Consider the following 27,511-nt stretch of genomic DNA (forward strand, 5'->3'; position numbering starts at 1 on the left):
AAAAAAAAAACCACCACAAAAAACTTCTTCCCTGCTCTGTCGCCACCATCACAACCGACCACACCTCCACCAAATGCACCAGCACCGGCCGCACTGCCCCTGCCTCAGCCTGCCCACAATAACCATAATCACTACGGTCGACGTCACCACCAACCTCATCACCTCTGCCCCCCACAGTCCCCGACCGGCCGCCACCAGCAACAACTGCACCGGCACCATCTGCCAGGTGCTGGGTACGGTGCCAAGGGAGCACTGAGGGTCCATGGGGAACAAGCTACCTCGTGGGCCTTCTTGGGCTGCAGTGGTTACCTCAAGGCCTCACAGAGACAGGTGGTCCTGGGCAAATGTTCTGCCTATGCCTCCCTGAAATGTGCCAGTCTGCAGGGCCCCAGCCAGAGTCCCAAGGTCTCTGACCCAGCCTGCGCAGTGTGGAATGGGCCCTTCTCCAAAGTGAGGTCTTTACCACTCTCCCCTGTCCCCAGTCCAATTCCCAGATAACTGACTGGACAGAAAGGGGTGCTCAGTCCCAGGTGAGCAAGGGGAGAAACTCAGTCAGAGGGAAATGGAAACGGGAGAGAAAGAGAAAGGAAGGAACATCCTCGATGAACTGCTGAGGTCCCCTGGACACTGCTCAGGGTCAGGCTGACGGGGCTGGCATCAAGGAGCAGGCAGCCACTTATCCGGGGCTCAGGCAGCAGCGGCCAGAGGCTTCCTCAGCCTGGTACACACTTGGCATTTCCCCTGGTGGCCGCGGAGTCCGGGAGACAGTGACCTGCTGCTGGCCCCGAGCCAGCTCTGTAACCTGCCCACCCACTCTTCCTGCCCCCAGCCCACACGTCCTCCACTCCTAGCTCCAGGCACTCGTGCCCTTTCCCTGCTGAGTGAGTGGCCAAGGCCAGGCTGAATGAGTCTCCCTGGTTGCCATGACTACCAGTGCTTGCACACGCATGACATATATGCCCACAAGCTCTCCGCATATGGGGTCACTCTGGGTGGTGTAGACGGCACTGCTGGCCCCCACCCTGGCAAGGTGTCTTTGTGCATTGTCATCTCCATCCCTGGGCAGTGAGCCTGGCTTGGGGCCATCTGAGGGCTGTGTGGTATGGGGTGCAGGGTCGGGCCTGGTGGGGTTCCATGGGCTCTGGGTCCTGGGAGGTGGCAGGCAGCCCAAGGTGAGTCAGGGCAGCTGCTTCCCGACCAGAAGGCAAGGGAACGGATGAATTTGTGATGCCTCATCCTGCCTGGCTGGGCTCTGGGAGCTTCCCAGACAAGGGGTGACTCAGCAGAGAGGCGGCCAGGCCAGGGGAGAGGGGCCACCCCCTTGAGACCCTGGCAACCAAGCTATGTTCTGCCAGCTCCCAGCCCAGGCTGGGCACCAGAAAGCAGCTCCTTCCCCTACTGGGAAGACAGGATGGGGCATGTGCCGCCAGAGGGAGTCTTTCCCAGGCATGGCCAGAGAGGAAGGGTCTACGAGGGGCCCATCTGCAGGGAGAAGAGTAGGCCAAAGGTGCCCGGGAGCCAGGGACTTCCCGAACCGCAGGGCTGAGGCTGCCAGGGGCCCCTGCCAGACCACAGGCTTATCCAGCTGGGGGGACGGGGACGGGGGACTCTGGGCTAGGAAGGGAAGTTAGCCTCCCCGCCCCCACTCCGGGGACTCCGGAGGGGCATGACTGTGGGATGAGTGTGGCTGCCCCAGCTGTAAGCTTTCTGCCCAGCCCCAGGTCCCCCAGGCCTTCCCATCCTACCCTCCCTGCCTCCCAGGGAAGCCCCACCCACCCCTTCTCCCCAGGACAGTGGGAAACAACTGAGTCCAAAAGTCAGGTCTGGAGAAAAACTTTCTCCATCTCAGCCTGGGAACCCTTCACCTGGAGCTCTCCCACACAGGGCAGGCAGGGCGATAGAACCCACAGCCAGCATCCCACAGAGCCTGTGGTTCCAGGCAAACAGGCCCCACAGAATTCCCTAAGGGCAGCAGAAAATCTTGGCTAATCAACCCCTCAGATCCCCTCAAGGTGGACCCAGGCCGGAGTCCAGAGTGGGCTCTCAGGCTACCACGTTCCCACCCAGGAGACCCATCCTGGCCCTGGGAGGGGCTCCGCTGCCACTGTTCTGATGCTATTCCAGGAGGGCCCACTGCTTAGGGCAGCGCTGCAGACCCCCAGCCTGGCCACCCCCAAGCCTGGCTCTGCATGCAGCGAACACAGAGGACAGGCTGCTCTCCCTGCTGTGGCTGAGCCCTGTGCCCAGCTGCTCCAGCCTTCCTGGCCCCACATCGCCTATCCCTCAGATGCTTCTTCAGCAGGCTTCTCTGAGCCCACTGAGGCAGAGACCCGAGAAATGAGGGGGTGAGACTGGGCAGCCCTGCACGCCCTCATCCTCTGACCCGCCAGCTTCCCTGGCAGCTGCCCATGGCCCCAGTGTCCCTCCTGTGGCTGGCTAAGCCATTCCCTGGGGCCTGCAGTCCTCCCTTCCCTTCATGCTAAAAACAAGGGTTGGAGCTCTGTGTCCTTGCACACTAAGGTGAGGCCATGCAGTAAAGCAAAGGAGAACAAGCAGAAGGTCCAACTCCCCTGGGATCATTGCCATGAGGCTTCCAGGGGGCCCCTTCTGGGCACAGGTGCGTACACCCTTCTCCAGAGTCACAGAGGATCAAACACTGCACCCCAACTCCAGCAAGGTCACCTCGGGACTGAGAACCCTGACGTCAGTCAATGCTGCCTATGCCTCCTGGAAGTCCAGCCCACAACACAGATGCTGCAGGGCTTACTCTCTGGCCAGCAGGCAGCACTAGGATGGCCTGGGTGGGCACCCCATGCCTTGTGGCCCTCCCTACCAGCGCCCCCACTCTGTCCCCCACCATCTCAGGCCTGGCTGGACAGCTGGTGTAGAACCTGCAGGACCTGCCAGGTGGGCAGCGAGTCCCAGGGCTGGGGGTGGGTTGCCGGCTCCTTGAGATCTTTCCCGGCCCACCTGGTTCCTGAACAGCTTAGGAAACCCCAGGACAGAGCATCTGCACTCCTGTCCCCCCTACCTCTGAAGACTTGGGCAATGGCACAGTGCCCAGCCAGCAGAGCCATGGGGAGACCTGGCTGCCACCTCCCCAGCCCCCTGCTGCCAACCAGTAGTCAACCTCAGACAAAGTCAGCACAGTGGCTGCCTGGGATCCCGGTGTAGCCTGGGCCCCAGCCAGCGCCGTAGCCATGGGCCAAGTTCGGCCGGGAACTGGGCTAAAGTTCTTTCCTCTTGGCAAAGGCCTTGCCTACTGGGTACTACAGTTAGCAGCCCAGAAGGGGACAGTGAAGAGCACTGGAGGGCACTTGACCCAGGCCTATGCTGGCCAGGCATCTGGATCCTGCCTGGCATTGACTACACTGGCACCTACCCTGACGGGGGGCACACAACATGACACCCTAGATCCCAGGTCCTGCATTCACCACTAGACTGCTGAAAGAACAGGGTGCAATCGACACTGCCTCGTGTGCCAAGTGAAGTGGATCTGTTGGCTCCAAAGCTGCTTAGCCAGCCCCTGGGCATGGTCAAGGTGGCCCAACCCTGCTGCAAAGCCTGCCCAGGGCCACTGCCTGTTCTCCCTGCCTTGTCACAGAGCCAGGGCACACTGGGGCTCTTCCCTGGAAAGGGATCTGAAAGCTGTGTCACTGGCCACGAACAGAGGCAAGTCCAAGCTGCACATCTACCCCCACTGGCCACCCCACTGCCCGGCTGTAGTCCCAGCTCCAGGGCTACCTCGGCTCTGCAGAGGACACCATGAAGGCCTAGCCCCGGGCCCCAGGCTGGCTGAGAAAACCGCTCCGGAAGCCAGCACGCCGCCGGGAGGGCTGCCTGGCGCCTCAGGCACAGCCCCCTGCTCCCTGGGAGGCAGGTTGTACCCATGCCCCAAGACCAGCTGACTTGCATGGGAGACAGGGCACACCTGGACCTGGGCTGCTCCAGGGCCGCCGGCCACAGGAGGGCTGGGAGGCCAGCTAGGCACCCCGAGGACTTCTGAGCACACCCGGCCTCACCCCAGCCATGTGGAGTGCTGTCCCACGAACTGAGTCCATCCCCCAGAGCAGCCCTCTGACCAGGCCAGACCTGCACAGCTTGGCCTTCCTCTTGCCCACCTGCGACCAGGCCCACCTGCTGTGGGCAAGGTGGCAACAGAAGTGGGGTGGGCGGAGCATGCTCCATCCCAGGGCCCCCAAGGACCTGGCACCTCAGAGGCTGGGCCTGGCCGACAGCCTGATGCTGGCTGCACTCCCCACCGGTTGGGCTCTCCTGCCTGGCCATCCCAGCTCTGCCCCGTGACAGCAGCCTGAGTGGTGCAGAATAGGAGGGGACAGAGCTCCAGGGGAGAAGCATTTGTTTTGAGTTAAGTGAGCCACTGAGACAGCCTCTTTCTTTTCTGGAAACTGTGAAATGGGCTGTAAAAAAAAAAAAAAAAAAAAAACCACCATGGCTCACTGATGGCGGCAGCCCCTGAGAAGCAAGTTCCTTCCCAGGCTCTCGGTGCTCCTGCTGCTTCCGGAAGCCCAGCTGACGGGCTGCTGGCATGGACCTCTCTGGCTCTGTGTCTGGCGGCTGCAACCGCCACCCGGGCCAGCTCCCACCTCCTGCTCACACCCACTCAGGCTCCTCTCTCCCCTTAGCACGGGCTTCCTGCTCTGCCTCCCCCAGCCCCTCACAGGGCTGCCCAGATGCTGGGGAGGCCTGGCCCAGGGCAACCAACCCTTGTCTCCACAGGGGACACTGGGAGGCTGAGACCGGAGCGCAGGGTGGCCGGGCTGGGGGAGCCAAAGCGCTCCTCCCACGCAAAGCCACACCCCAGAGGGAGCAGGGGAGAAGAGGAAGGAAGGACAGCCTGGCCGCGCCTGCATTCCGCTCATTCCAGGAAACAGAGGACAGAGAACTTCCACCCGGCTTCCTGCGGAGGCGATGCTGTGGGTGCCTAGGGAAAAGCTCTGTCCTGTGGGCTTGGAGGCAGGGGTGGCATCTGACTCTCTGGCTGCCCAGGAGGACGAGGAGGGGCCAGGGATGGGGACCCAGGCCCACTAGGAAACTGGATGCTCTGGGGCAGGGGCCTTGGAGCCAGGCCACAGGCTACCCAGTGACTATGTACGCGCCTCTGAGAGCCAGGGAGGCTCTCCTGACCCTGGAATCCGCAAGGGCCCCAGCACCAGCCCATGTGGGAAGTGCCTGCTGTGCGCGTGGGCAGAGCGGCTGGGAGACTGCCCATGCGCACTCACGGGGTGTCTCCACCAGTGCATATGCCTCTGGGTGTGTGTCTGTGGCTATGGGCGTGCCCCCACGGCTGCGGGTGTACAGCCAGACTCCATTCTCAGGAACAAGGGGACACAGGCTGGGCCAGTTCTCCAAGGAGCTGCTTCCCAGAGCTCAGGTCTCCATCGGATACAACCCTTCACTTGCCTGAGTGAACCCTGGCAAGGCTCCTGCTCTGGTGTGCCACACCGCCTCCACCCCGGTGGGGGCACATCAAGGCCTGCCAGTAGCAGAACTCCAGTCTCCCGCTTTAGTCTGTACCAGGCTGCAGCTCTAAGGCCCCAGTCCTGCCCCAGCAGACATGGATTCTGGAGGCAGCCACATGGGCAGGCCACCTCCACTTGGCCATGAAGAAGCAGGATGCAGCCTTCCTCCCTCCAATCTCAGATGCTCCTGCAGGACCACCCTTTGCCAGCCTAGGAACTGCCCAGATCTGGGGCAGCTCCCGTCCACCTGAGCTGCTGCAACAGGTGTCAGCGTGTGTAGCCTACTCACTCCACAACAGACTGCTGTAAGCCACCTCTGTGGTCAGCACAGCCCTGGGGGCCACCATGCCACCCCAGCCCCTATCTGCAGCTCCACGGTGGGCAGAGAAGAGGTGGTAGACACAGGCCCAGAGAGAGAGGAACACCGGAAGAGAGAGGAGGCAGGCAGGGCCTGGGACCCCGGCCTGGGACCACAGGGGGCAGAGGGGAGGCCAAGAATGCAGAGCAGTGGGCGGAGGGCTCAGCCCATCTCCGGGACACGGGGTGGGCCTGGAATGAGCATGTTACCGGGGAAGCCCCTCAGCCTTCCGGAAGTCCCTGCTAGCCCCAAGGAAGCCCCTCTTGGGGCATAATAGGAAAGCTCTGTGACTACTACGCCACCCGGCCTGGCAATCCAGGAGACAGGAGACGGATAAAGACACCCATGACAGGGACAGGCCCAACCACCAACAGCCCAGAACTAATAAAAGAAAAGGAAAATCGGATATAAGTCTGGTTCTTATTAAAAGGGTAAATTTAGCCCTTTGGCTAGGGCAGAGGGGCGGGGCGGCTGAGGCTCACCACTGGGTTGGCCCTAGACTCTCTTCCTCCAGGAGTGACTCAAGCGTCCCAAGGGCAGTCAGGCAGGGATGGGGGCCGCCTGTCCTCCTTCCTCGCTCTCTACACGTACCCTGTGTCCCCACTCCTGCTCCGGGTAGGCAAGCGGCCAGGTCTTCCGCAAGCCACACAGGACAGTGAACTGGAGGCCAGGATCTGGGAAGGTGACTGGGCAGGCCAGCACCTCGCACGCAGGAGCATCTCCTCCAAAGCACAGACTTTCCCTTCTCCTTCCACCACCCTGAAATAAGCTTCAGGGCTGGTGGCAGTAAAGACATCAGGTCTCACACTGTCAGGAGCACTCACATACAAGAACGCGCACACACACACACACACACACACACACACACACACACGCAGACCCTAACCGTGAATATGCACACACATGTACACACACGCCACATTCTGGGCAAGGTGACCCCACAGACAGGGCAGGTGGCTCTGGTCTGGTGTAGGCAGCACAAAGCTCTCCTGCACTGGGCAGGCCTTCCCTACCAGCCCAGCGGACCAGCCCAGCTGCTGCTTGGTGTGACCTGTGATGCCCCCCACCTCCATGGAGGCAAGGCAGGGGCAGGTGCAGGTCAGGGGCCACCTGAGCGTGGGTCCCCGTGGGTCCCCCCCCCGACATATTCCTCTCCTGGCCTGCCCGCAGGCATGAGGCTCATGATTTCGGAGCGGTCACAGGCCTGGCCCCCAGGCTCCCGGCCAGCCTGGGCATCCGTGATGGCTCTGTGGGTAACCAGGGGCCCCAGACCCAGGGCGCAGTTAGCTCTTCTCCAGCCACTCATCCCATCCCCACCTGGAGGCTGCCCACATGGGTGCCAGGCCATGGCACAGGGGTCACTTTCAGGCACTCAGAGCTGGTACGACCACGGCCGCCTGGTCACGGCCGGGCCGTAGTAACTATGTGCAGGTATTTGGCCCAGCGACTGCAGGCAGAGAGCACCGTGTCTAGCAGAGGTGGGGAAGCTGCCAGCCGTGTCCCCCAGATGACAACCTCACAGAGTCCCCAAGTCAAGCCACAGGCTGAGAGGTAGGCAGGCCTGGGGATCTGAGGCCCCTTGGATGCCACCTAGCAGGTCTCAGGCCCCCATGGCACCCGTGCCCAGGCAGGGTGCGCACTGGCCTACATGGGCAGCTTAAGGGGGCGGGGCAGGCACACACATGGGTCGTCCTCACCTCCGGCTGTGAAGCCACCTGCTGCATGGGGCTGGGAGAGCTCTGCTGGCCACTCCGAGGACTCGGGCCAGGTCTTGCTCCCAAAACGGTTCAGGCGCCAATATCCTGACTCCCAGAATGGGGTGGTTTAGGGTGCGGCACCCCGGAGCGAGTGGTCAAGAGGAGCTCTGAGGTCTAGAATCCTGCAGGGGCAAGGGGTCTCTTCAGATGCGTGCTGCCGCTACAGCCTTTGGTCCTCATTTCCCAAGCAACTGCTTCAGGCACTGCTGGCTCCAGCCACTCTGAGACTCGCACTTCAGTGTCGCCCTTTCGCTGATACTCACTGTGTCCTTCTTCAACCACACCTAGCCCGGCCTCCTCTAAAAAGCCCTACCTAGCCCACTCTACAGTGAAGGTCTCCCTCCTTGGAATTCCTCACCACCGAGAGACCCATCTGCTCAGCATGCAGCATGGGTCCAAGAGCCAGACATCTGTCGCCTGCCACGCCTTGGTGCCAGGTACAGGGCCCAGGATAACCTGGGGGGAGGGGGAGTCAGTCCCTAGATGCACAGGGCAGGGAGGAGAAAGAGGGAGAAGCTTGTGACAGTGTAGGCTGCCTCCCTGGGGACAGCCTCCAGCCTCCTGGGAGTGCACACCTGGGTGCCTGTTATGGGGCCCACCCTGAGGGAGGACACAGCACTCCTGAGAGTGCACAGAGAGCGTGTGTAGAGGGAACATGGGGATCCTGAAGCACCTCCCGGGGCCTGGTGGGTAGGGACAAGGCAAGCAGGAAAAATACAGGATCCCAGTAGTGTGAAATGCTGCTTATTTCTCAGCAAGATCGCATCACCCTGCTGGAGAGTCAGGCAGAGGTGGGGACCACTTGGCCCCTGGAATGACACAAGCCCACATCCCCTCCCAGAGCCCCTAGTGTGTCCTTCATGACTTCTGAGTGGGGACACAGAGGCACAGAGGCTGGGGCGGGTGAGGCCACACAGCAAGGCTGAAGCCGAAGCATGGTAACTTCAATCCTGCCCACCCCAAGAGAAGGGGTCCTCCCCAGGTGCCCTGCTCTCTGGCTCTATGCTGTTCTCTACTACCAGAGGCCAGGGATGCTGTCAACTCCAAGGACAGAGCCAGGGGGCTTCTGTCTCCAAGGACAATGTTGCAATGGAATGGAGTAGAAGGAACGCCCGATGTCCTGAGGTAGAAATTTGCTGTGGGAGCAGGGCAAAGGGAGTCCCTGGGGCAGGGATGCCACTCCCACTGAATGGGGCCCCCAGGAGGGAGGGAGGAGGGGATACAGGCCGGGCCAGAGCCAGCCAGCTAAGGAGGGCAGCCTGGACCCCAGCGGGAGACCCGGCAGAGAGAAGACCCAGCAGGGAAGCAAACAGCACACCCAGGCCCCAGGTATCTAGTCTCCTCCTCGGCCCACCAGTGCAGTGCAGGGCAGGTCGGCAGCGGCCACAACAGTCTGGGGCAGCGTGGGAGGAGCTCCCTCTTCAGTACAGGTGTCGTGACCACCACCAGGTAAGCAAAAGGCCTCACGTAGCCTGTGCCACCCAGGTGGGACCTGCTCCAGGGGCTGGAGTGGCAAGTGACTGCTCCCTGGCCCCATGGGCAGTGAGAGCACAGGCTGATCGTGGGGAGGGGCCAGAGTCTCGGGACTAGGGCTGCCGGGGCAGGAGGTCCTCAGAGAGGTCCCCCAAGCTTCAGAGGGCCTGGGGACCACGACGGACCCCCAAATCCACATGACTCTCAGACCTCCTGGTCCAGCCAACCAGGCTCAGGCCCAGCTTGCTGCCCCAGGGAAGTGGGGACGGGGCAGGGTGGGGCTGCCTAGTGTCTGGCCCAAGGTGGGCTGGGGGAGCACTACAGTGGGCCTGAGCACCCACTGGCTCTGCTGGGGCAGGCGGCAGGACCAGGAACGGCTGGAGAAAGTGCTGCCCCAGAGCGGAGGGCACAAACCCTCACTGTCCAAGCCACCGAGCAGGCTCTGGGTAGCATCCAGAGAATGAAATCTGACTCAGGCTCATTCATTAGATGGGTCGAGTGCCTGCTGCCCCATGCCAGAGTCACCCACCCTCACCCAGCCCAACCTGGAATCTGAGGACACCGCAGGCAGCTGTGACCTGTGACCCTGGCCTGTCCTGTGACCCTACGCTGTCCTGTGACGCTGGCCCTCCACAGACCTCTGGGCTCTTGTAGGGCCAGCTCTCTCCACCTGCTGGTGGTCCAACTAGGAGCAGGCTGCCCGCACGGTCAGACGTCATCGGGTGTGGTACGGAGCAGTGCTCTGGCTGGGGGTCAAGGGCCTGCAGCACTGGTGGGACTTGGGAAGGGAGGATGAGAAAAGTGGCAGAGGGACATGTAAGGTCAGGACCTCGGAGATCCAGCCTGGGCAGTCCCAGACACGGGAGGAGTGGGGCGACCCCCACCACCCACTTGCTCGTGTCATCCTTCTTCCTGAGTGAGCACAGGACTCAGACTTGCTTCTACAAATAGAACACGGCAAAAGCAAAGGCCCATCACTCCGAGGTGAGGCTGCTACAGAAAGAGCACTGGCTCCACTCGCTCCTGCTAAGCGGAGCTGGCCGCCACAGCAAGCGCTTCCTGGTGAAGTGGCCTGTGAGAAGGAGCTATCTCCAGCCAGCAGCCAGCACGGACCAGAGGCTAGAGAAGCCAGAGGGCAAGCGTGGAAGGGTGACCCTACTGTCACACTTTGAGATGCCCACAGCCCGCCTAACACTGTGCCTCTGATTCCTGACACGTACACTGTGAGCTGAGTGTGCAGCTGCCAACCGCAGCTGCTGGATTCGGGGATAGACTGATACGCAGCAATAGCTAACCTAATACCCGGAGACCGGACAATGCGGGGGCCCTCCAGAACAGACAAGGAACCTCCAGGGGAGGTGAGGGAAGGCCCAGGAGGGCGTGGGCAACACCGGGGACAGTCCTGCTTCTGCGGGGAAATGGTGCCCGGCCAGCAGGTCCTGAGGGCCTTGATGGAAAAGCAGTCCCTGGCTGTGCAGGGCACGTGTGGCCACCACACCTGCTCTCTGGCACTTGAGCATTTCCTGGCCCTCTCCACCTTAGGCCCTTGGACTTGGTATTTTGGGTTTTTTACTAAATATTTGCCACCAAGTGTGTACCATGTCCTAAAGGATGAGGGTGGCCTTCTGGGTGGTTTCCTCCTTTTCTCTGATTTGTATCTGTATTCACGTGCATTAAGGGTTTTTTCAGGGTTAGCCTAAAGATGCATTATAATTTAATTCAGATTTAATTTTAACATTAATTTAAAACAAATTAAAAGCTTATTTTTAGGATACCCAAAGGGATGCAAAATGTCTCAGGAAAGGGAGCGGCTTCCAGGAAAACTGCCCACATGGTGACCTCGTGCCCTGTAGTGACCATGGGACGTGGGGAGCCGGCTGGATGGGGCAGAGGGGCCGCGGAGGAGTCAACCTGCTTCTCTTTCCAGGCAGGACAAGGAGCCATGCATTCCGGGGGCCACCTCACAGGCCGGGGCAGCAGTCTCGTCACCCTCTGCAGACATGGGTGGGAGTCCAGCAACACACAAGGTCTGGCTCCACTGCTGCCTGTCTGCACCATCAGGAGGGGTTGAAGGAAGGGCCCGGGTCAGCCACCCTGAGAGCTAGTGTGGAGGAGAAGGGTGCCGAGGCTCCCAGCTTCCTGGTCTGGGTGCCCTGCTGGGGTCTCACCTGTCTTTGCTGCCGTGGGGGGACTGGGGTCCCTGACGTCCCAGAGCACAGCAGATCAGGTGGTCCATGAGGGGCTCCTCCACGGCCCGCGTTCCACCTAGTGGATCAGGGGTTCCTCACTGCACTCCCTGGGGCTCCAGGGCCCGAAGGCCACCCCTGCTCAGGCCCAGAGTCCCAGGGCTGGGCCATGTGGGCCTACTCCAGCCACATCAAACTCGCCATGACACAGTGTGGGCAGGATGGGTGGTGACAGGGCTAGACTTGTACAGGGTACTCGCGCCAAGGGCCCGAGGGTCCTGGTTGCGAGGCTAGACTGAGGCCTCAGGGCTGCAGAGCCGGAGCTGGACTCCGAGGAAGGGGCTGGCCAAAGGGCTCCCAGTCTCCACCTGCCCCACGACCACAGGCCTTTGGGTTGCAGGGCTTAGAGGTTACAGGCTGCTTGTGTCGGTCTGGCCAGCTCTGCGGGCTCCTGGGACCAGCTCCCGGGTGACGGGGAAGGCAAGCGAGCCCACCAGGGAGAGGGCACCCAAGCCAGGACTGTGCCCCAAGGCCCTCAGAACCCTCCAGTGGGGTACAGCTGCAGCCCATCTCAAGAGGCAGAAGACTGAGACTCAAAGGTCTGGTAGCCCAACCGTCAGGGCCCAGGATGCACCGAGTAAACCCGGCCCACAGGCACCTGAGGCCCAGGAGAGAGAGAGCTCTTGGGGCTCAAGGTGGTGGCACTGTGACCTGATGTGCCACGGGTATTCGCCTTCACTGGCCCAGCGCCTGGAGACATGGGGGCAGGGAAGGATCACAGCCCCTGTCCAGCATCCCTCCTCTCCCAGGTCCGACGGTCCCCCTGCAGGGCGATGGCCACAGATGTACACAGGGTTCCCCTTCCTTCCTGACACGCGTGTGCCCACCCCTGCCGTATGTAGCCACACACATGGCCTCCTCACCTGCTCCTTGTACCCTGGCCTGTGACCCCAACAATGTCAATGGCTTTTGGGCTGGGGATTTAGCTCAGTGGTTTTGCCGCCTGCTGTGCAAGCGCAAGGACCCGAGTTCGATCCCCGGTACCAAAAAAACCAAAAAACAAAGTCAATGGCTTTTGCTTCCAGACGCAGGCGTGTTCCCCACCATGCAGACCCCTCAGGGGTGGTTAGGGAGTCCCAGCACAAGACAGGAACTGACTTCCCCACCAGCCCTGGTGCCCCAGGTCCTTCCTTCACAGCAGCAGGGTGAGATAACTTCCCCAGAGGGGACACCCCGTATCTCAGCTTCAACAAGAGGCTCTAGTAAGGAGGCAACAGGTCAGTGTGCCAACCTGCTCGGCTGACACCTTTGAAAGTGCCGAGCACGCAGCCTCAGAACCTCCGCAGACAAGTGAAGATGCTCCTCAGGGTCACAGGGCAGGCACACGGGGCTGGCCCAGAAGGTCCCACTGCCCAGGAAAGCTCTGGCTGGATATGAGCCTCGGGGGCTGAGGGAGGTGGCCCTGTGGACAGCTGCGGGCGTGTCTGGACTCAGGAGGCCTGGACACGCATCAGAATCTCCCCTGGGCCCTGAAAGGATGATCAGGGCTATCAGAACCCTGGTCCCCTGCAGGTCAGAACCTCTGGGTAGGGCCCAGGTGAAGCGCCAGCAGGGGGCAGCCCCAGGTGGCAGGGTGCGTGGCGACTGAAAGTAGACCACCCTCAGGTCAGCAAGCTAAAAAGGGCAGGAGATGTGAGGAGGTGGCTGGTGCCAGCAGCTACAGCAGAGCTCACCCGGGGACAGGGGTCAAGAACCCTGTGGGACAGGACAAGCACAGCCACACCCAATGGCTGGGTCTGGGGTGGGCACAGGGACAGGGCAGGGAGCAGGGGGCAGGCTGGCTCAGAGCTTCTGGGGGAACCAACATGAGAACATCTCCACGCAAAGCAGCTCAGGAAGGAGGCAGGCAAAATTCAAGACTGGGCGGGGCGGCGGGGGGATCCTCAGCACATACAGAGGGGAAATAATGAGGGATTGAGGGGCTGTGCCCGTGGGGAGCAGAAGGTCAATGGGGACCTGTGGCCCAGCAGCTGCCAGGAGCCAAAGGACAGAGCAGGCAAGGAGGACATGCTGAACGAACAGGCCGTGTCCCATCACTGGGCAGCTGGCTCCTGCCAGGCTGCTAGAATACGGCTCCCCGAAGGCCACTGTGAGAGGAACATCAGAAGTCCTAGTAAGTGTGAGCTTGGAGAAAGGCAGATGTGAGCAGCCACATCTGTGTGCAGTGGACACGTCAGCTACTAGCCCACTGCTGGCTCCACCAAGGGCTGTGGTGGTTGGGCCCAGTGGGACATTGTCAGGATCTACAGCGCAGGCCTTGGGAAGGAGACACAACTGGGCTCTCTGCAGGACCAGGAAACCCCTGCCAGCCCCAGAGGGATACCCGCCTAGAAGTACAGCTCCTTCCCCGGCCCACCACGGCATCCCCACCCCGGGCTTGGGTTCTGCAGACTCCCTGTCTAGCTGTGCCCAACCTGCTCACCCTAGCTGGCCTCTCCCTCCTGAATCCATTCACCCATTCCAGCTCTGCTCAGCATGCAGGCCCTGAGGGCCCTGCTAGCCTGGCTCTGGGGTAGAGGCTCCACGGTACCTCCCAGGACAGGGAAAGAAAGCCCTTAGACACCATGGAAGGACAGGCAGGGGAGGGAAAGGGAGCCAGTGGGAGGCAGCAGGCTGGCATCTGCTGGTTGCTGCTACAGCTGTCCCGTGATTAGGTTCCAGATTGGTCCATGAAAGCAACAGTGGGCTGGTGTACTTTTTATCTAATATGCTTAAGGATTTGGAGGGCAAGGTGCCCCAGAAAAGCACTCCCCCATATCACCCTCTCAGGGACCCCAGGCCACTGCTCAGAGGTCCCAAACAGAGACACACCATGCTCAGTGCCCTCCCAAATTTCTGGAATTTTTGCCTGGAAAACTAAGTCCCTGCACCAAGGTGGGGGGCAGAGGCTGCTTCACGTTTCCGGTCCCTGGCACACAGTGGGTCCTGCACCAACATGGGAGAAGGGAGCACCCCAGCCAGCCTCAAAGTCTCTGTGTCCCAAGACACAGGTCTCTTTGTTGCAGGGAGGGGGAGGAGGGGGAAGGAAGAGGAGGCAAAAGCCAAACCCACCTGTTCCTCCCCCCAGTCAGCATGAAGGAAACGCTTCCTGGCCGGACCAATCTGGAACCTAATCGCAGGACAGCTGTAGCGGCAACCACGGATGCCAGCCGCTGCCTCCCAGCTTCGGGCAGTGTGTGGCCTGCCAGGCCTGAGGCTGCAAACCCAGCATGGACCCTGTAAGCAGGGTCTGAGCGCCCCCTGCCCAGCACCCACCAGTCCCCAGAATCTACGGGGGCAGCTGCTTGCCAGGCCACAGGAGGCAGTGATATTATATATTACGACAAACAGGGGCAGCCCACTGACAAATAGGCCTGCGTGATCTAAACGGTATATTATCCCATAAAAACGTCAGCGGGCAGGGCGTTGGAGCCAAAGCCCAGCTCCGTCCCAAGCTGGAGGCCTTCGAGGGCCCCTGCTCCTCAGCACCCGCCGCCTCGGGCGATTTTCGGATATTGCCTACCGGTTGTGATTTTGTTTTTTGCTTGTTACAACCTGTCTGTGATGGGGAAAAATGAGGTCCCAGAGGTTAATGGGGCCAGGGGAACCCCAGGGGAATGGTCCCTGGCGGGGAGGGGGTGGGCACTGGGCAGAACAAGTGACCTATTTGCCAAACAGACAGGGCACGTGCTTTGCATCCTGAAGGCCGCCTGCAGCGTGTCTGCAGAGCAACAAGAGACAACACACCCAAGGAGACTTCCTGGAGCCTTTCCAAGGAGTGCTTAGGCCAGGCCAGCTCCCCTCCAGGAGCTTCAGCGCCTCCTCAGCAGGTGAGGACAGCCAGCCTTCTTCCAAAGGGGCCTGCGGCAGCTCTGTCCCAGAGATGGTTCCCCTCTGGAAGTCTCTAAATCTGGGTGTTGCTGTGAGCTGAGGATGTGGAGGACAAGGTGGGGGGTCGCCACCCCAAAGTGGGACTCCCTAGGCAGACTGGGCCTCTTCATCTCCTTCACGCCCCTTCAAGGCTTTTCCAAAGAAGGCATGTGCCACAGGCTGGGCTTGGGGGCTCTGGCCATGACACAGGGTGGAGGGGACAGTGCTGAGGGGCAGCTGCACTTTTCCAGGGGTCTGTACTCAGATATTTAGGGTAGGAAGGAAGCCAGGCAGCCAGAGGCCTCTGAGGAGAAAGGGCAACGGGACATGGGGTGAGGACCACAGCTCCTTCCGCTGGCCAGAAAGCACCGATTCCCAGTGGCACTGGCTTTACTCTATTTGTGCCTGGGAATTCCCAGAGCTGGGACAGGCAAGGTCCCTGGCTGGACCCTGGAGCTAGACCAAGGCATTCTGGGAAACGTAGTCCTTGGGGAGTTAGGGCCAGCAGGGGGAAGGTTTGGGATGAGTGTTTAGTTAGGGAACAGCCAAGGAAGAACAGAGAGCAAAGGGGCCTATCCTGACCTCAGTCTCAGAGTGGAGGTTTAGGGTTCCTGGGAAATAGTTTTATTTCAACATCTGCTGCCTGCCTCCAGCCTCAGATTATATCCACAAGTGTTTTTCTCTGGGCAAGGAGTCCTGGTGCTCATATTTTGGTGGGGAGACCTAGGAACTCCCCAGAATGAGCGACCCAGACCAAAAATCTCCAGAGTTGAGAAAAGCATTCAGTGCCCCTCACTCCTGTCCTCTTCTGGCTACAGTCTTCAGACAACGAAAGAGGGGACCAGGTGCTACCTGCTGGCCTCGGCCTCCAGGAGAGGCTGCAGGCACACCGAGTGCTCGAGTGCACATTATTTATGCTCACAGCCCGCTCTGATGACATATGTAAGTTGACAGCGAACATCCTATCAACTTGCTGGAGTGTATCTTGATTGTTAAAACACACTCTTAAAGGTGTACGATCATTTATCAAATTAAAATAGTCGTGCCTTGGTTGTTCCTTCTCTGTCTTCCTGGACCCCAGGCAGCCTTGCTCCTGCTCCCCTGGCCTCCTGGGTACCTGGGCCTAGTGCTGGGCCCTGCCTCTTGAGGACCCTGGCCCCCCGCACTCCTCCCCAAGCCTCCCCAGGCCAGGGCAAGCCCACTAATCGCCAAGAAGTGACAAACGCCAGAAGCCCCACCAATTAAATTTAAACTCATGCAAAGCTCAGTGGCCAGTAAATTATTATTTTTATTAGCTTGAACCAAGTTCCCGTAAGAGAGAAAGTCAACTTGCTCCCATGAATGGCTCTTGTATAATTTATTTAACTCTGTGCTCTTTGCCAAAGCTTGAAATATTTTTAGCTCGTTCTGTTGTTGGATTTGGCTTTTTTATGTGTGTTTCTGAGGGGTATTTTTAGCCTCATCCATGTTATTCTAACAACCTCCTATGCGTTCTGTCCTGTCTGTGTGGCTGTTGAACCCTGTCTCGCGGGGAGAAGAGGGAGATTTCTAAGAATAACCAGGGAGTGTTTGGGGGTGCGCGTGTTTTCCAGGGGAGATGTGCTATCCACACAATGCCGTTCCCTGCCTCGATCGCTAATTTGCCTATTGCTCACGTGATCTGGATATTCCTATAGAAAATCCGGTGTCTCCTTAAAGGAATAACCAGACACGGTGGCAGCACAAGCCCCACAGGGAAAAAACCCACATTCCAAAAACGGCTTTGGTGGGGCGGGTGCGGCTACAGCCGGCCCAGTCCCTGAAAGAGCGAGCAAGCGGCTGCCAGATTCCCGGATTCCCGCAGCTCGGCTGGGCACGGCGGCGGCAGCTTTGATGTCTAGCTCTGTCACTTCGGCAGCAGGATGGGTAGAGTCTTCGGAAAGTAACTCTTTTCACACCTACTTAATGTTGGTAACTGCTGCAGAGACACTCCATCCTGTCATAGAGTTAATGAGGTATTTACGAAAATGTATTTTTTTTTCCTTTACAAGAAAAACCACCCCCACATGATGAGGGAGGGGGAAACTGGATGGGGTCTTTCCACACCGGGAAATTTTTTTTTTTTTCCTACGGAGCTGGGTGAGGTTTTGGGGGGCTATTTTACTTTTTATTTTCTTTTCCAGATCGGCTGAGTACTTTCAGGAGGAAGGAAGTTTGCAATTCCCTGCCAGAGGGGTTTGGGTCCCACAACAACCCCAGTGCAAGGCACCTAGCTACCCAGGCAGGGACAATTCAGACCCCAAAGACAAGGGAAGGGGTGGGGAAGGGACTCTGAGGTTATTCAAACCAAGCCATGAAATAGCCCCTCGGTGGAGCCCCTGCCCTGAGGGGGGCATTCAGAGGACAGGACAAGAGCTGACCCAGCAGAAGGGGGAGGGGCTGGACGGCGCGACTCAGGCTTCTCCGCGGCCGCCCCTCCTGATTAAGGCTCCTCTCCAACAGGCAAGATCCCCAATCGCTCCAGGCAGTAACGCTGATGAGAAATCTTGAGCTGGTTCTAGTTGATTTTCCCTTTTTTTTTTTTGCCCCCCCCAATTTCACAGCTTTGCCTCCAGACCATCTGTATTAGAGACAAAATCTAACACTGCACTAAAAATAATAGTTCCAAACATTTTAATTGCACCTCTTGGTGACAAGGTTACTGGAACAACACTTTACCCTAAAACCCTACAGCCGAACATAAAGCACTTTCATTTCTGGAAAAACAATGGGAGAAGAAGCCTGGAGTCCCCCGTGGCCCCTTGGGGCCTCACCCTCCTCTCCTGCAGGCTAATGCTGTGCAACTGCTGGGTGGTAACAGAGAAGGCAGCTGGCAGGGAGACCCTCGGCCCTGCCTGGGTAGTGGCGCCAGACCCAGCGGGCAGGTACAGTGGCTAGGAGAGGCAGCTCCTGGGATGCCAGTACAGCCTGGAGGCTGGGTCCTTCACCCCAGCGGGACCCCAACATGGGCAAGAAACTGGGGCAATTGTCTTAGAAAGGCTGGCTGGGCTGCGGTGACGATGGCCTGCAACCGAATGCATCCACGGAAAGGGGAAGAAAGTCCAAACTGGCCATTCGGAAATCCACTCGTGAGACACAAAAATTGTTTAGCTTCATTACACGTATTTCTGTCTAAACTACATCCTATATAGACACAGGCTAAGGGAAAGGGATCCAGGGTGTAACTCCTTTTAAAAAATACATGTAGTAAAATCTTAAAGACTAATATGATATCCTGGCTCTCAGCAGTTGCAAAAGGCTTCCAGCTGCAGCCGCCTCCCCTGCAGGCCTCGGAAGGTTTCCCATCACAGAAGGATGGGACATCTCCAAGCACAATAGGTCTCTCCAGTCCCCAGGGGGGTGGAAACTGGGCCTCCAGAAGTAGGGAACAAGTGGCTCCAGGGGGGGGCCTCCAGTGCCCTCTAGAGCCCTCAGTGCAGGGGGAGGTAGTGGGGAGGGTCTGGGGTCAAGTAACAGGGAGGAAGGACACACACAGGCCAGTCCAGAGCCCGGCGTAATTCCTCACACCCCTCCATGGTCTGCACTCCAAGAACCACGTGGTCAAACTTAGAATGAGCAAGACAAAGGTCCAGGCCACCCCACCACGCTCCCACCTGGCTGGGTGTTACCTAGCTCTGGAAACAAGGGTGGAAAGGGGAAATGGCCACTGACCAGGAGCTGGCCCGGCCATGGGTTAGTGAATGGGGTCTGGAGTCGGCAGTGCCCTGAGCGGATGGGGAGTCCAGCCTGGCCTGCCCTCCCCAGCAGGGATGGCCCCAGCCCGCCTGGGCACCTCCATGAAAGCACTGATGTCAGGGGCCTCCCCTCTTGGCACTGTGACCTGCCAGGTTAGAGGCCACTGCATGCTGGAGGGGGAGGACAGCTCTCTCCTCATCCCCCTGCCCCTGAAGGCTCGGTCTCCCTGCCCCCAGAGGGGGCCACAAGACTGCAGCCAGAAGCAGGGGCTGGGGGACTGCGCCCTGTAGCCACTCTGACCCTCTCCCTCACAGCCCAGTGGGGCCTGTTCTGGTGGGCAGCATCTCAGCCCAAGGGTGAAAAGAGACACTTAATAACCGCAGGCAGAGACAGGGGAAGGGATATTTTTAAGTCACAGATTGCTCAGGCAAGTACTTTTTCTCTTTCCAGTTATAAATCTAGAGGAAAAGAGAAAGGGAGAAAAAGAAGAAAGGAAGAGATATGGAGAGAACAGGGCAGTCTGGCCAGAGGCTCCAGCTGGAAAAGGAATGGGCAGCGCGGAGCTGACCCGGCAGGGAGCACGAGCCGCGTGAGTGTGCAAAAGCCCCTTGAGCCGTACATGCTGGTAGCCCCTTAGTAATTAAGCAATTTTGAATTTTTTAAAAAAGGAAATGTACGCTTTTTTTTTTGACTGCCTTCCCTTCCTACGTTTTCCCTTCTAACCCTGTCTCTGCCATCCGTTTTAATCCACACACTAATTGTAATCCCATTAAAGCAGATATAATTTTATTAGTATTCACAGTTCATCAAGCTACCAATAATAACTGTTACTGGCAAATATAAAGAAGAAAAGCTGCAAACCACATTTCTGATCTTTATAACAAACAGTAAACAAAAGCAACCCGACCTGCGGGGTGACCAGTAGGTCCCCGCATAGACTCTTGCGCTTCCCCGAAGTCCTCCCGGGGAGACGAGTGTAGAGGTGGCCCTTCTCCCGGACCTCCCCCAACGCCAGGATCAACGCCCCAAATGAGCTACTCCGTAGGCCTGGGTGGGCTCTGCCAAGGGCAGACCTTTCGGGCCCACAGAGCCGGCAAGTCGGGCGCCCGCGGGCTGCCCCAGACTGTCTCCTCTCGGGCGCACACTCACCACGCACTCGCCTGCACCGAAATCTGGAGCGAGGCGGCACGGCGCTGCCCTCCCTAGGCGCGGGCTGCTTGCTGGCCTTACTCTGGCCACGCTTTGTCCGGCTTTAGCAAGATACCAGAGGCACTTGTTAAAGCAAACGCATCCCCTGCAAACCCATTCTCGCCCTGACACTTCAAGGCTTTATATAGAAACAGGATTTTCTCGTCTTACACCAGCAGTCCCCATTAGCGCTCGCCCTGTGCACGCTGCCCTAATCCGCCGAGCCTGCCGGGCGCCCGGACCCCCTCCCCCAGCCACACAGCCTTTTGGTTCCCGCGGAGGACAGCTCTTCGAAGTCCTAGCCCCGGAGCATCCTAAGGAGGTGAGTGCAGGATGCAAAAACGAGGTTCCCTTGGTATTCAGTTCTGCCGGAATAGGTGGGGGTGGGTGGCCAGGAACGGAAGGTTTTATTTTTAGCCGGCTGCCGAACTGTCCCCGAGACCCCCGGGGGCCCCCAGGAAAAGCCGCTGTAAACCACTACTAGGACTAAGCTCCCGCGCAGTCAGGGAGCGAAGCCCGTAAGTGCAGGGCAGGGAAATGAAACCAAAGCTTGAGAACTGCTCCCGGGAGCGGAGGGGCGGGCGGCGGTCCCATTATCAAACATCCCCACCAAATGTCCCCACTGCAGGCTGGGCCTCCTGTCCCGCTCGCCCACGCTGGGCACTGACCTGTGTGCGAAGCCATGGGCAGAGGCGATGGGAAGTATTTCCCCGGCTGGAAGTGCGCTGACGGCTGCGTGGCGGGACCAGACGGGGCGAGGCGCGCGGCCGCGGCGCCGCGATGGCCCAGGCTCCCGCGCTCCGACAGCAGATGCGGCGGCGGTGCAAAGTCGCGGCCATCCATGCCCGGCCCCGGCCCCGGCCAGCCGCCACCTCCCGGGAGCAGCGTGGCCGGGGCCCGGGGGCGGCTGGGCGCGCGGGCGGCGCGCGAGTGGCACGGAGGAGGCGGTGTCCGGGGTCACTGGCGGCAGGGGCGGCGTGCCAGTCAGCACGCCGGCGGACAGGGCTTCTCCGCGGGCGGCCGAGCGCCAAGCCGGTGGCCGCCGTGCAGGTCCATGGTCTGCGGAAGCAAGCAGAAAACACTCGTTGACTGGGGGCTCGGCTGTCCCGGGGAGCGCCCCCCCTCACATCCCTGCGGGTCGGAGCCGCGGCCAGGGCCGGGAGTGGTCGGTGTCTCCTTGCCGCACACGCGCGCGCTGGGCCACCCGGGCCGCCCTGCGCCCTGGTCTCCGCGTGCACACGCACCGTCCCGGCTACGCTCGGCCTGGAGCCGGGGGTAACCCAGCCACGTAGCGCGCCGCTTTCCCTTTGCGTCCCCGCGGGTCCCTACAGTGAGGGCACTGTGTCGAAGTGGCTGCTGGCTCCGCTGGGTGATAAAAACCCAAATCTGCGAAGCCATCACGCACACTCGCACGCGCACACACACACACACACACACTCATGCACACCCTCTCCCCTCCCCCGCTGCCCAAAGGTGTCTCGGAGGAAAAGGCCTAGGGTCCACGCTTTTTTTTTCTCGCCCGTCATTCCGAGGTCCAGCTTTTACTGCATTCCGCTTAACCGAATAACCATGCTAATTAAGCGAGTAATTTTATTGATTGTAACTCAAGAGTTTTTTTATAACCTTCCTTTTCTCCCCTCTCCCATCCCCCCATGCGTCTTTTCAGTCCATTCTTTTGAATCTGCCGCCCCCCCCCAAGTCCCAATGGGACCGGCCTCCGCCCGCTAGCAGTGTGCCAGGGCCCCCAGCCGGCTCCGGGGTGCCCCGCGACCGCCACTGGCATCACCTGGGCCGCCACGCCGCAGTGCCCAGCCTGCTGTCCCCAAGCTTGGAGCTTCCTGAAGAGACGGAACAATCACCCCGCCCCCCAATCAGATTCGCCCAGGATCTTCCTCTGCAGACTGGGGGCTTTGAGGGGGTGCTTTGAGAGTCAGAAATTGTTCTCTCAGCCTCCTAAATCGCCCTCGACATCTCTCCATTCAGCGCCTGCCTGAGACTGCACAGCCAAGACCGGGTTCCGCGTGGCCAGGTGGCCAGGGATGTGGGGTCTGCCGCTAGCCCTCGGCCCTGCAGCCCAGGAGAGTGGGCCCGGCCCAGTGAAGTCTTGACTCGTGCACCGGTCCCAGCAGATCTGGGACCTCCACTGCCCCACCTCTGGCAGGGCTGCCCAAAAATGACCCTCACCCCCCTTCTCTGCCACCCCCACCCGCCCCGGAGCCCACTCCCAGGCGAAACTGTGGACAATTTCAGAGTGGACTCAATCAAGAGCTATAAACTGCACCACCATGCACGTGCCACCAAAGGTTCTTGCCCCTTGTCATTCTACATATTTCTGCTTATTTCCTAAACATGCATTGTGTTAACATTTGGTATCACCTCCAACATAAGGGAGATGGATAGGCTCGATATTCTTAATTGTGAAGTTTGCAGAGAGGCCTCGTGGTGTTTTTCTTATGCCGACCCACCGTGACAACAAAGCGATTAAGATGTTTTCCATTTCGTAAATACCATTTTAAATTGCTATATTTTATGCTCCGAGCTCTACAACATCTTATTTGCAGACTATTTTGTGTCTGATTTAATCTATAACCGAAAACATAATGTATTAAGTGAATACATATTTGTTCAGCTGATAAAGCTTTTTTAATATTTATTCGGGGAGCTTTTGCATTGTAAATAAACGGGACTACACAAAGAGTTCTCTTTGTCTCAAAACTGCATACAAAGAGGTTTGGGGCTCTCTTTCCTCAAGGGATCCACACTCTTCCCCCGGTCCAACAAATAACTCGGCTTACCGCCGCGCAGGCCTGTGAGCCAGCGCCAGGCCGCAAGGGCCCGGGAGCACCAGGCCAAGGGGCTGCTCGCGCCGGGGTCAGAGGAGGGCCTGCGGGGCTGGGCGAGGGGCTCGCGCGCCCGGGCCCTGGCCGGCGCCTCCAGAGTCCTGGAGGGCGCCGGCCAGACAAAGGGAAAGCAGGAAGGGGAGGGAGGTCAGGAGCCTGCGGCTTCAAAGGCGCCGAGGGCTGGAGAGGGGTCGGGGCTGCGCGCGGGGGTGCCAGGCTCTCAGCGGCCCCGGGGGAGTCGTATGTGCTCGGCTTTTGTTTTGTTGGGGGGGGGTTGCCCTCTCTTCTTTCCGTTAAGAAATTCCAAAGTTGCCGAGAAAGCGCGAGCTGCTCGAGATTCTCGGGACGCGGGCTCTGCGACCGGCCAGCAACTTTTACGCTTCCACCCGCTGAGGGCGGATGGCAGGCTCAATTGCCCCTTCCGACCCACCCGCTAGACTTTCTACACCAACAGGAGGTGGATTATGTCGCCGATGTGTGCCTCCGCGATTCTTACTGGACTAGGAAGGGCTTTTCTTTGTGCTCTCCGCTGCTGCGGAGCCGCCAAGCCTCAAGTGCCGCCAGCCGCGGGACCCCAAGCCGCCAGAAAGCGAGCGGCCACCGCGGCCGAGGCTACAAATCAGTCCCGAGGCCTGGAGCTGTGGCGCCGCCACCCACCGCGTCCCGGGGCTCCGAGCCCACCCTCTCCCCAACCCTGGGACAGGCCGCCGAGGAGGCCCCCAAAACAGGGCTGAACGGAGGAGCAAGCGCAGGGAAAGTGGCGGCGGGCAGAGAAGGCCAGAGAATCGCCGACAAGGGCCTTTCGGTAAGAAGTGACCCCCCCGGAGCCGCCGTTCCCGTTCCCGCGCTCCGGGATCCCGGGGTTCCACAGGTTTGCATTGTTTTCAACTTTTACGTCTAAAGCCACTCCTTCGCTTTTGCGTCCTGCTGGGGACCCGGACCCCTGCCCGCCCGTCCGCTTCCCTCCGGCCCCGGTTGCGGAGTGCGAGGTCGGCATGAGGCCCGCAGGCCAGGCGCACAGCGGGCGCGGGTGGCTCTGGCGCCGCTGCAGAACCCGCTCCCTGCGAAACGGCCGCGCCCGCCCCCCCCCCCACCCCCGCCGGAGAGGAACGGGAATTGGGGTGGCGCCGGAGCTCTGCGCCCTGGGACGCAGCCGCCCGTGGACCCCATCCACATCCACGCAAGCTTCCCCGAACGCGCGCGGTGAAGACGCCCTGTGCCTCGGCCCCCATCTCCACCCTACTCCTCCAGAAAAGGATTTTCTCTGAAATGTTCAGAAATGAACGAGGCTCTGGGAGGGGAAACCCAAAAACCTTGTTTTAACCTTTCCCTCCCCTCTTCGGCCCCTCGCCGCGACCAGAAAAGCCCCTTTGGGCAGCGGCCGTGGCCGCCGCGAACCGGCCAGCTCCCCGAGCCGCGGAGCGACCGGGCGGGGCCCATCCAGGACTGCGGGGGGGGGGGGGGACTAGGATGGGGGAGCAAAAATCGGGGTTCCCTCGTGGTTCTTCCAGAGCTGGGCGCGCACTGGCCAGCCGGAGCCACCGCGGGGTTCCCTCCGGACGCTGCCCGGTAGCCCCCGTCCTGTCTCGATTACTTTTAATGCTGGATGTCGATCGAGACAACAAGCGCTCAGAGCAAAGCAAGGACGTATTACGGGGGGAATTTTAAACCGATCGATAAGATTTTTCAGAGAGGAAAAAAAATCACTCATATATAGTCCATCCTTTAAAAAAAAAAAAGCCTTCTCAACATTATAACGGATTTTTAAAAGGGAAAATATATTATTTCTTACCACAATCTTGAATTTCTCTTGCTTAAAAAAAAAATGTAAATCCCCAAAGCCAAAATAAAATAAAAATACAAAAAATAAAAGTAATTTCAGTTACTTACTGGAGGCTGTTTCCTGGATACAATTGAATGCAATACAATTAAATCAGTAAATGTGACTTTGTTTTGTATTCCTATTGGTATTTTCAATGTGCTGACTGTTGCACTGTAAATGCACCGCTTCCACAACAACGACTCTAGCGAGCCCATCCAGAGCGGCTCTCAAGCCTGCAGCCCGGCGCGGCCAGCCACGGGCCCTGCATACTAATAAGCTCGTGCCACTCACCCCCGAGCAGCCCGCGCGCTGATTGGCCGCGCGGCTCTCTACGGACGGGAGCTCGTGCCACTCATTCCGCGTAAACAGGCCTCCCAATAGGCTGGCGCCGGGCCAGGGAGCTGCCAATCAGGGAGCAGCAGGGCTACTACCAAGCCCGATGGCGCCTAATTCAAGCCGTGCGACTGCGCACCTCCTTTGCGCAGATCATCGCGGCTGAATGGGAATCTGTTGGCGCTGGGCGGGAGGAGCAGGGGCGAGAGAGAGAACGAGTCCAAGCCCAGGAAAGGCTTTTTTTTTTTTTTTTTAAATCCAGCAGGTCTAACGTTTGGCTTCCGGTCCGCAGAATGCCAGGAGAAGAAACAACACCCATCAAAGCAGGTGCTTTTTGCATACCTGGTATCTGTCTGGTAGGCGGCGGAACCTGGGCTCCTGTAGCCCAACCTCTGAGCCCGAGACCTCGCCGGGCTGCCCCGCTCGCCCTGGCCCGAGCCCAGGAATGCGTGACCTCTCGCGGTTGGCACACGAGCTTTAGGACGGGGATTCTGGCTCTGACCTCCTCCTGCCCCAAGACCCGGGAGATGAGTCCTCTCCCGCCTTCAGCTTCAGGCCCTCAACTTTTATCTCCCGCCCCGGGACTTTGCAACAGCACAACAATCAAAAGGAAAATCGAGGGTTTGTTGCTAAGACAAAGATGACTCTATCGGCTCCTAGGTTTTAAAAATACTTTCTCATTTGATAATTTTGGGACAAGTTGTCCCCGTGTGAGGAGGGGCGCTGCATTTCTCAGAGCCGCCCTCCTGCATGTCTGCTGAGTTCACGTTACAGTGGAAAACAGCCGCGGAACAATTCTCTTTACCGTAATCAGAATCAAACCACTTTTAAAAAATATTCTGCAAGCAAATATCTTGATTAGAATCTGGTTTCCTATCCAAATGGTATTGATTCTAGAGGATCCGAGGTGATGTCTTAGTGACGAGGAATACATCATTTTTTACTCTTTCTCTGTGTGGAAAAAAGGATATATTTAAACTAGATGCCAACCGACACATTCACAGGCATTAGAATTTTTTTGTCGCCCGCTTCCGGCGAGGACGCGAAGGGGTTAACCTCAGGTCTGTTGTTTCCATTCTGTCTCCGCCCCCCTGCCCCCTTCCGCGGGACCGCTGGGATTGGTTGGCACTCTGCCAGCAGGCTGTCAATCACTGAGTGTAAACAAGGCGCTGATTGGCTGTTGTCCAGTCCGCATTGGGCCTCCTGAAAAAAGCAATTACTGCCTCCGCGGTTTCAAGGCGGCCCAAGGCCGCTTGATGAAAGGAGATAAGCTGGGGACCGTTTCCAGGATCCCCGCGGGCCGACCCGGACAGCCCGGGAGCCGAGGTGCAGCGGAGAGCCCGAGGATCAAAGGAATCCACAGAGAAAAGGAAAGCGGGCGGACATCCTGGCCGGCCTCGCCCCCCGCGGGCTGCGCTGACCTGAGGTAAGGGCCGCGGGCGGGATGCCGGGATTTCCCGCCCGTCAGCGACCAGGCCACGTTCCGCGCCCGCTTCGGGCAGCGCGGCGGGGAGGAGCGCCAGGTAAGTCGGGCTCCGTGGGCCAGGCCAGGGGCTCACTCAGGACGAGGCGCGGGCCCGCCTTGGCCGGGTCGGCCTTCCAGCTCTGCGGGACGCCAGCAGCCCGGGCTCCCGGCCGGTCCCGGGCCGCCCTCGGCAGCACCGCTCGGCGAACGTTCGGCCCCGGGCGCGATGCGTAAACCCCGTGGAGCGCTGGAGATCCGATTAGCGTGCGCCTATTCATTAGGCCGGGACAATTGAGTTAGGACCTTGGGTGCGGGCCGGGGGGCAGCGCGGGCTGGGCTCAGGCACCGGATGGGGGGCGCGGGCCACCGGTTCGTGGTGGCATCAGGAGGACAAGACGGCGAGCCGTGGCCCTAGCAAGTGTCGGGGGAACCGGGTCGCTCTAGCTCCAGCCTGGCGGGCGCACGTGGAGGCCTCCCGCTTCCCGCGCACACGGAGGAGACCACCTTGGCTCTGGAGAAACCGGTGAGAATCCGCGTGCAAACCGGCCGGAGGGTTAGCCGTGGGTTGGAAGCTCCCGCCCCAGAATCTCGGCCTGCACAGGGCGCCCCTTGCAGAGGGCGCGTTTCCTGTGCTTTTTTGGAAGCCGAATTCCCCATGGCTTTCTCCACTGAACTTGTTTTTGGATCCAGAAACCTTTCTTTCCTCTTTTAGAGTTATTTTGTAGAGTCCCATTTGAAGTAAAAAAATATATATACTTGATGTGTGTGAAATATATATTTAATATCTGAGTGTATATGTGCATATATGTATATGAATGAGAAAATACACACATATGTAGAAAGTCACGGATCCAACAGAGAATATTTTAGCAACCAGGCTTGTCTCTAGAGCCCTCTGAACCCCCAAGTCCCCCAGAAGACCCTGGGAGTCCAGCAGAAAAGACCTCTAGGCCTCCCAAACCCCCCAGCCCCCATGGGCAGGA

The 27,511-nt window shown here is 59.4% G+C and overlaps 1 protein-coding gene across 5 annotated transcripts in view; it reads right to left on the bottom strand.

Annotated features, from left to right (window-relative positions):
• Bahcc1 (BAH domain and coiled-coil containing 1) overlaps positions 1–25,004 on the bottom strand; it is a 57,739-nt gene extending 32,735 nt beyond the window's left edge. For 4 of the 5 annotated variants that reach the window (XM_087208313.1, XM_087208311.1, XM_087208312.1 and 1 more), the window contains exons 1-2: positions 24,799–25,004; positions 20,737–21,127 (exon numbers count right to left, since the gene is read on the bottom strand). In XM_087208313.1, the coding sequence (XP_087064439.1) occupies positions 20,737–20,911 (175 nt within the window). In that variant the 5' untranslated portion in view covers positions 20,912–21,127; positions 24,799–25,004. Of the gene's footprint in view, positions 1–20,736; positions 21,128–21,312; positions 21,734–24,798 lie in introns of those variants that run through there. The other variant, XM_087208310.1, reaches the window with a different exon arrangement.
• Between the last annotated feature and the right edge of the window lie 2,507 nt (positions 25,005–27,511).

This window comes from Heterocephalus glaber, unplaced genomic scaffold, assembly GCF_053883595.1.
Source record: "Heterocephalus glaber isolate CG9 unplaced genomic scaffold, H.glaber_assembly_v1.0 deba00000937, whole genome shotgun sequence".
Classification (NCBI taxonomy): Eukaryota; Metazoa; Chordata; class Mammalia; order Rodentia; family Bathyergidae; genus Heterocephalus; species Heterocephalus glaber.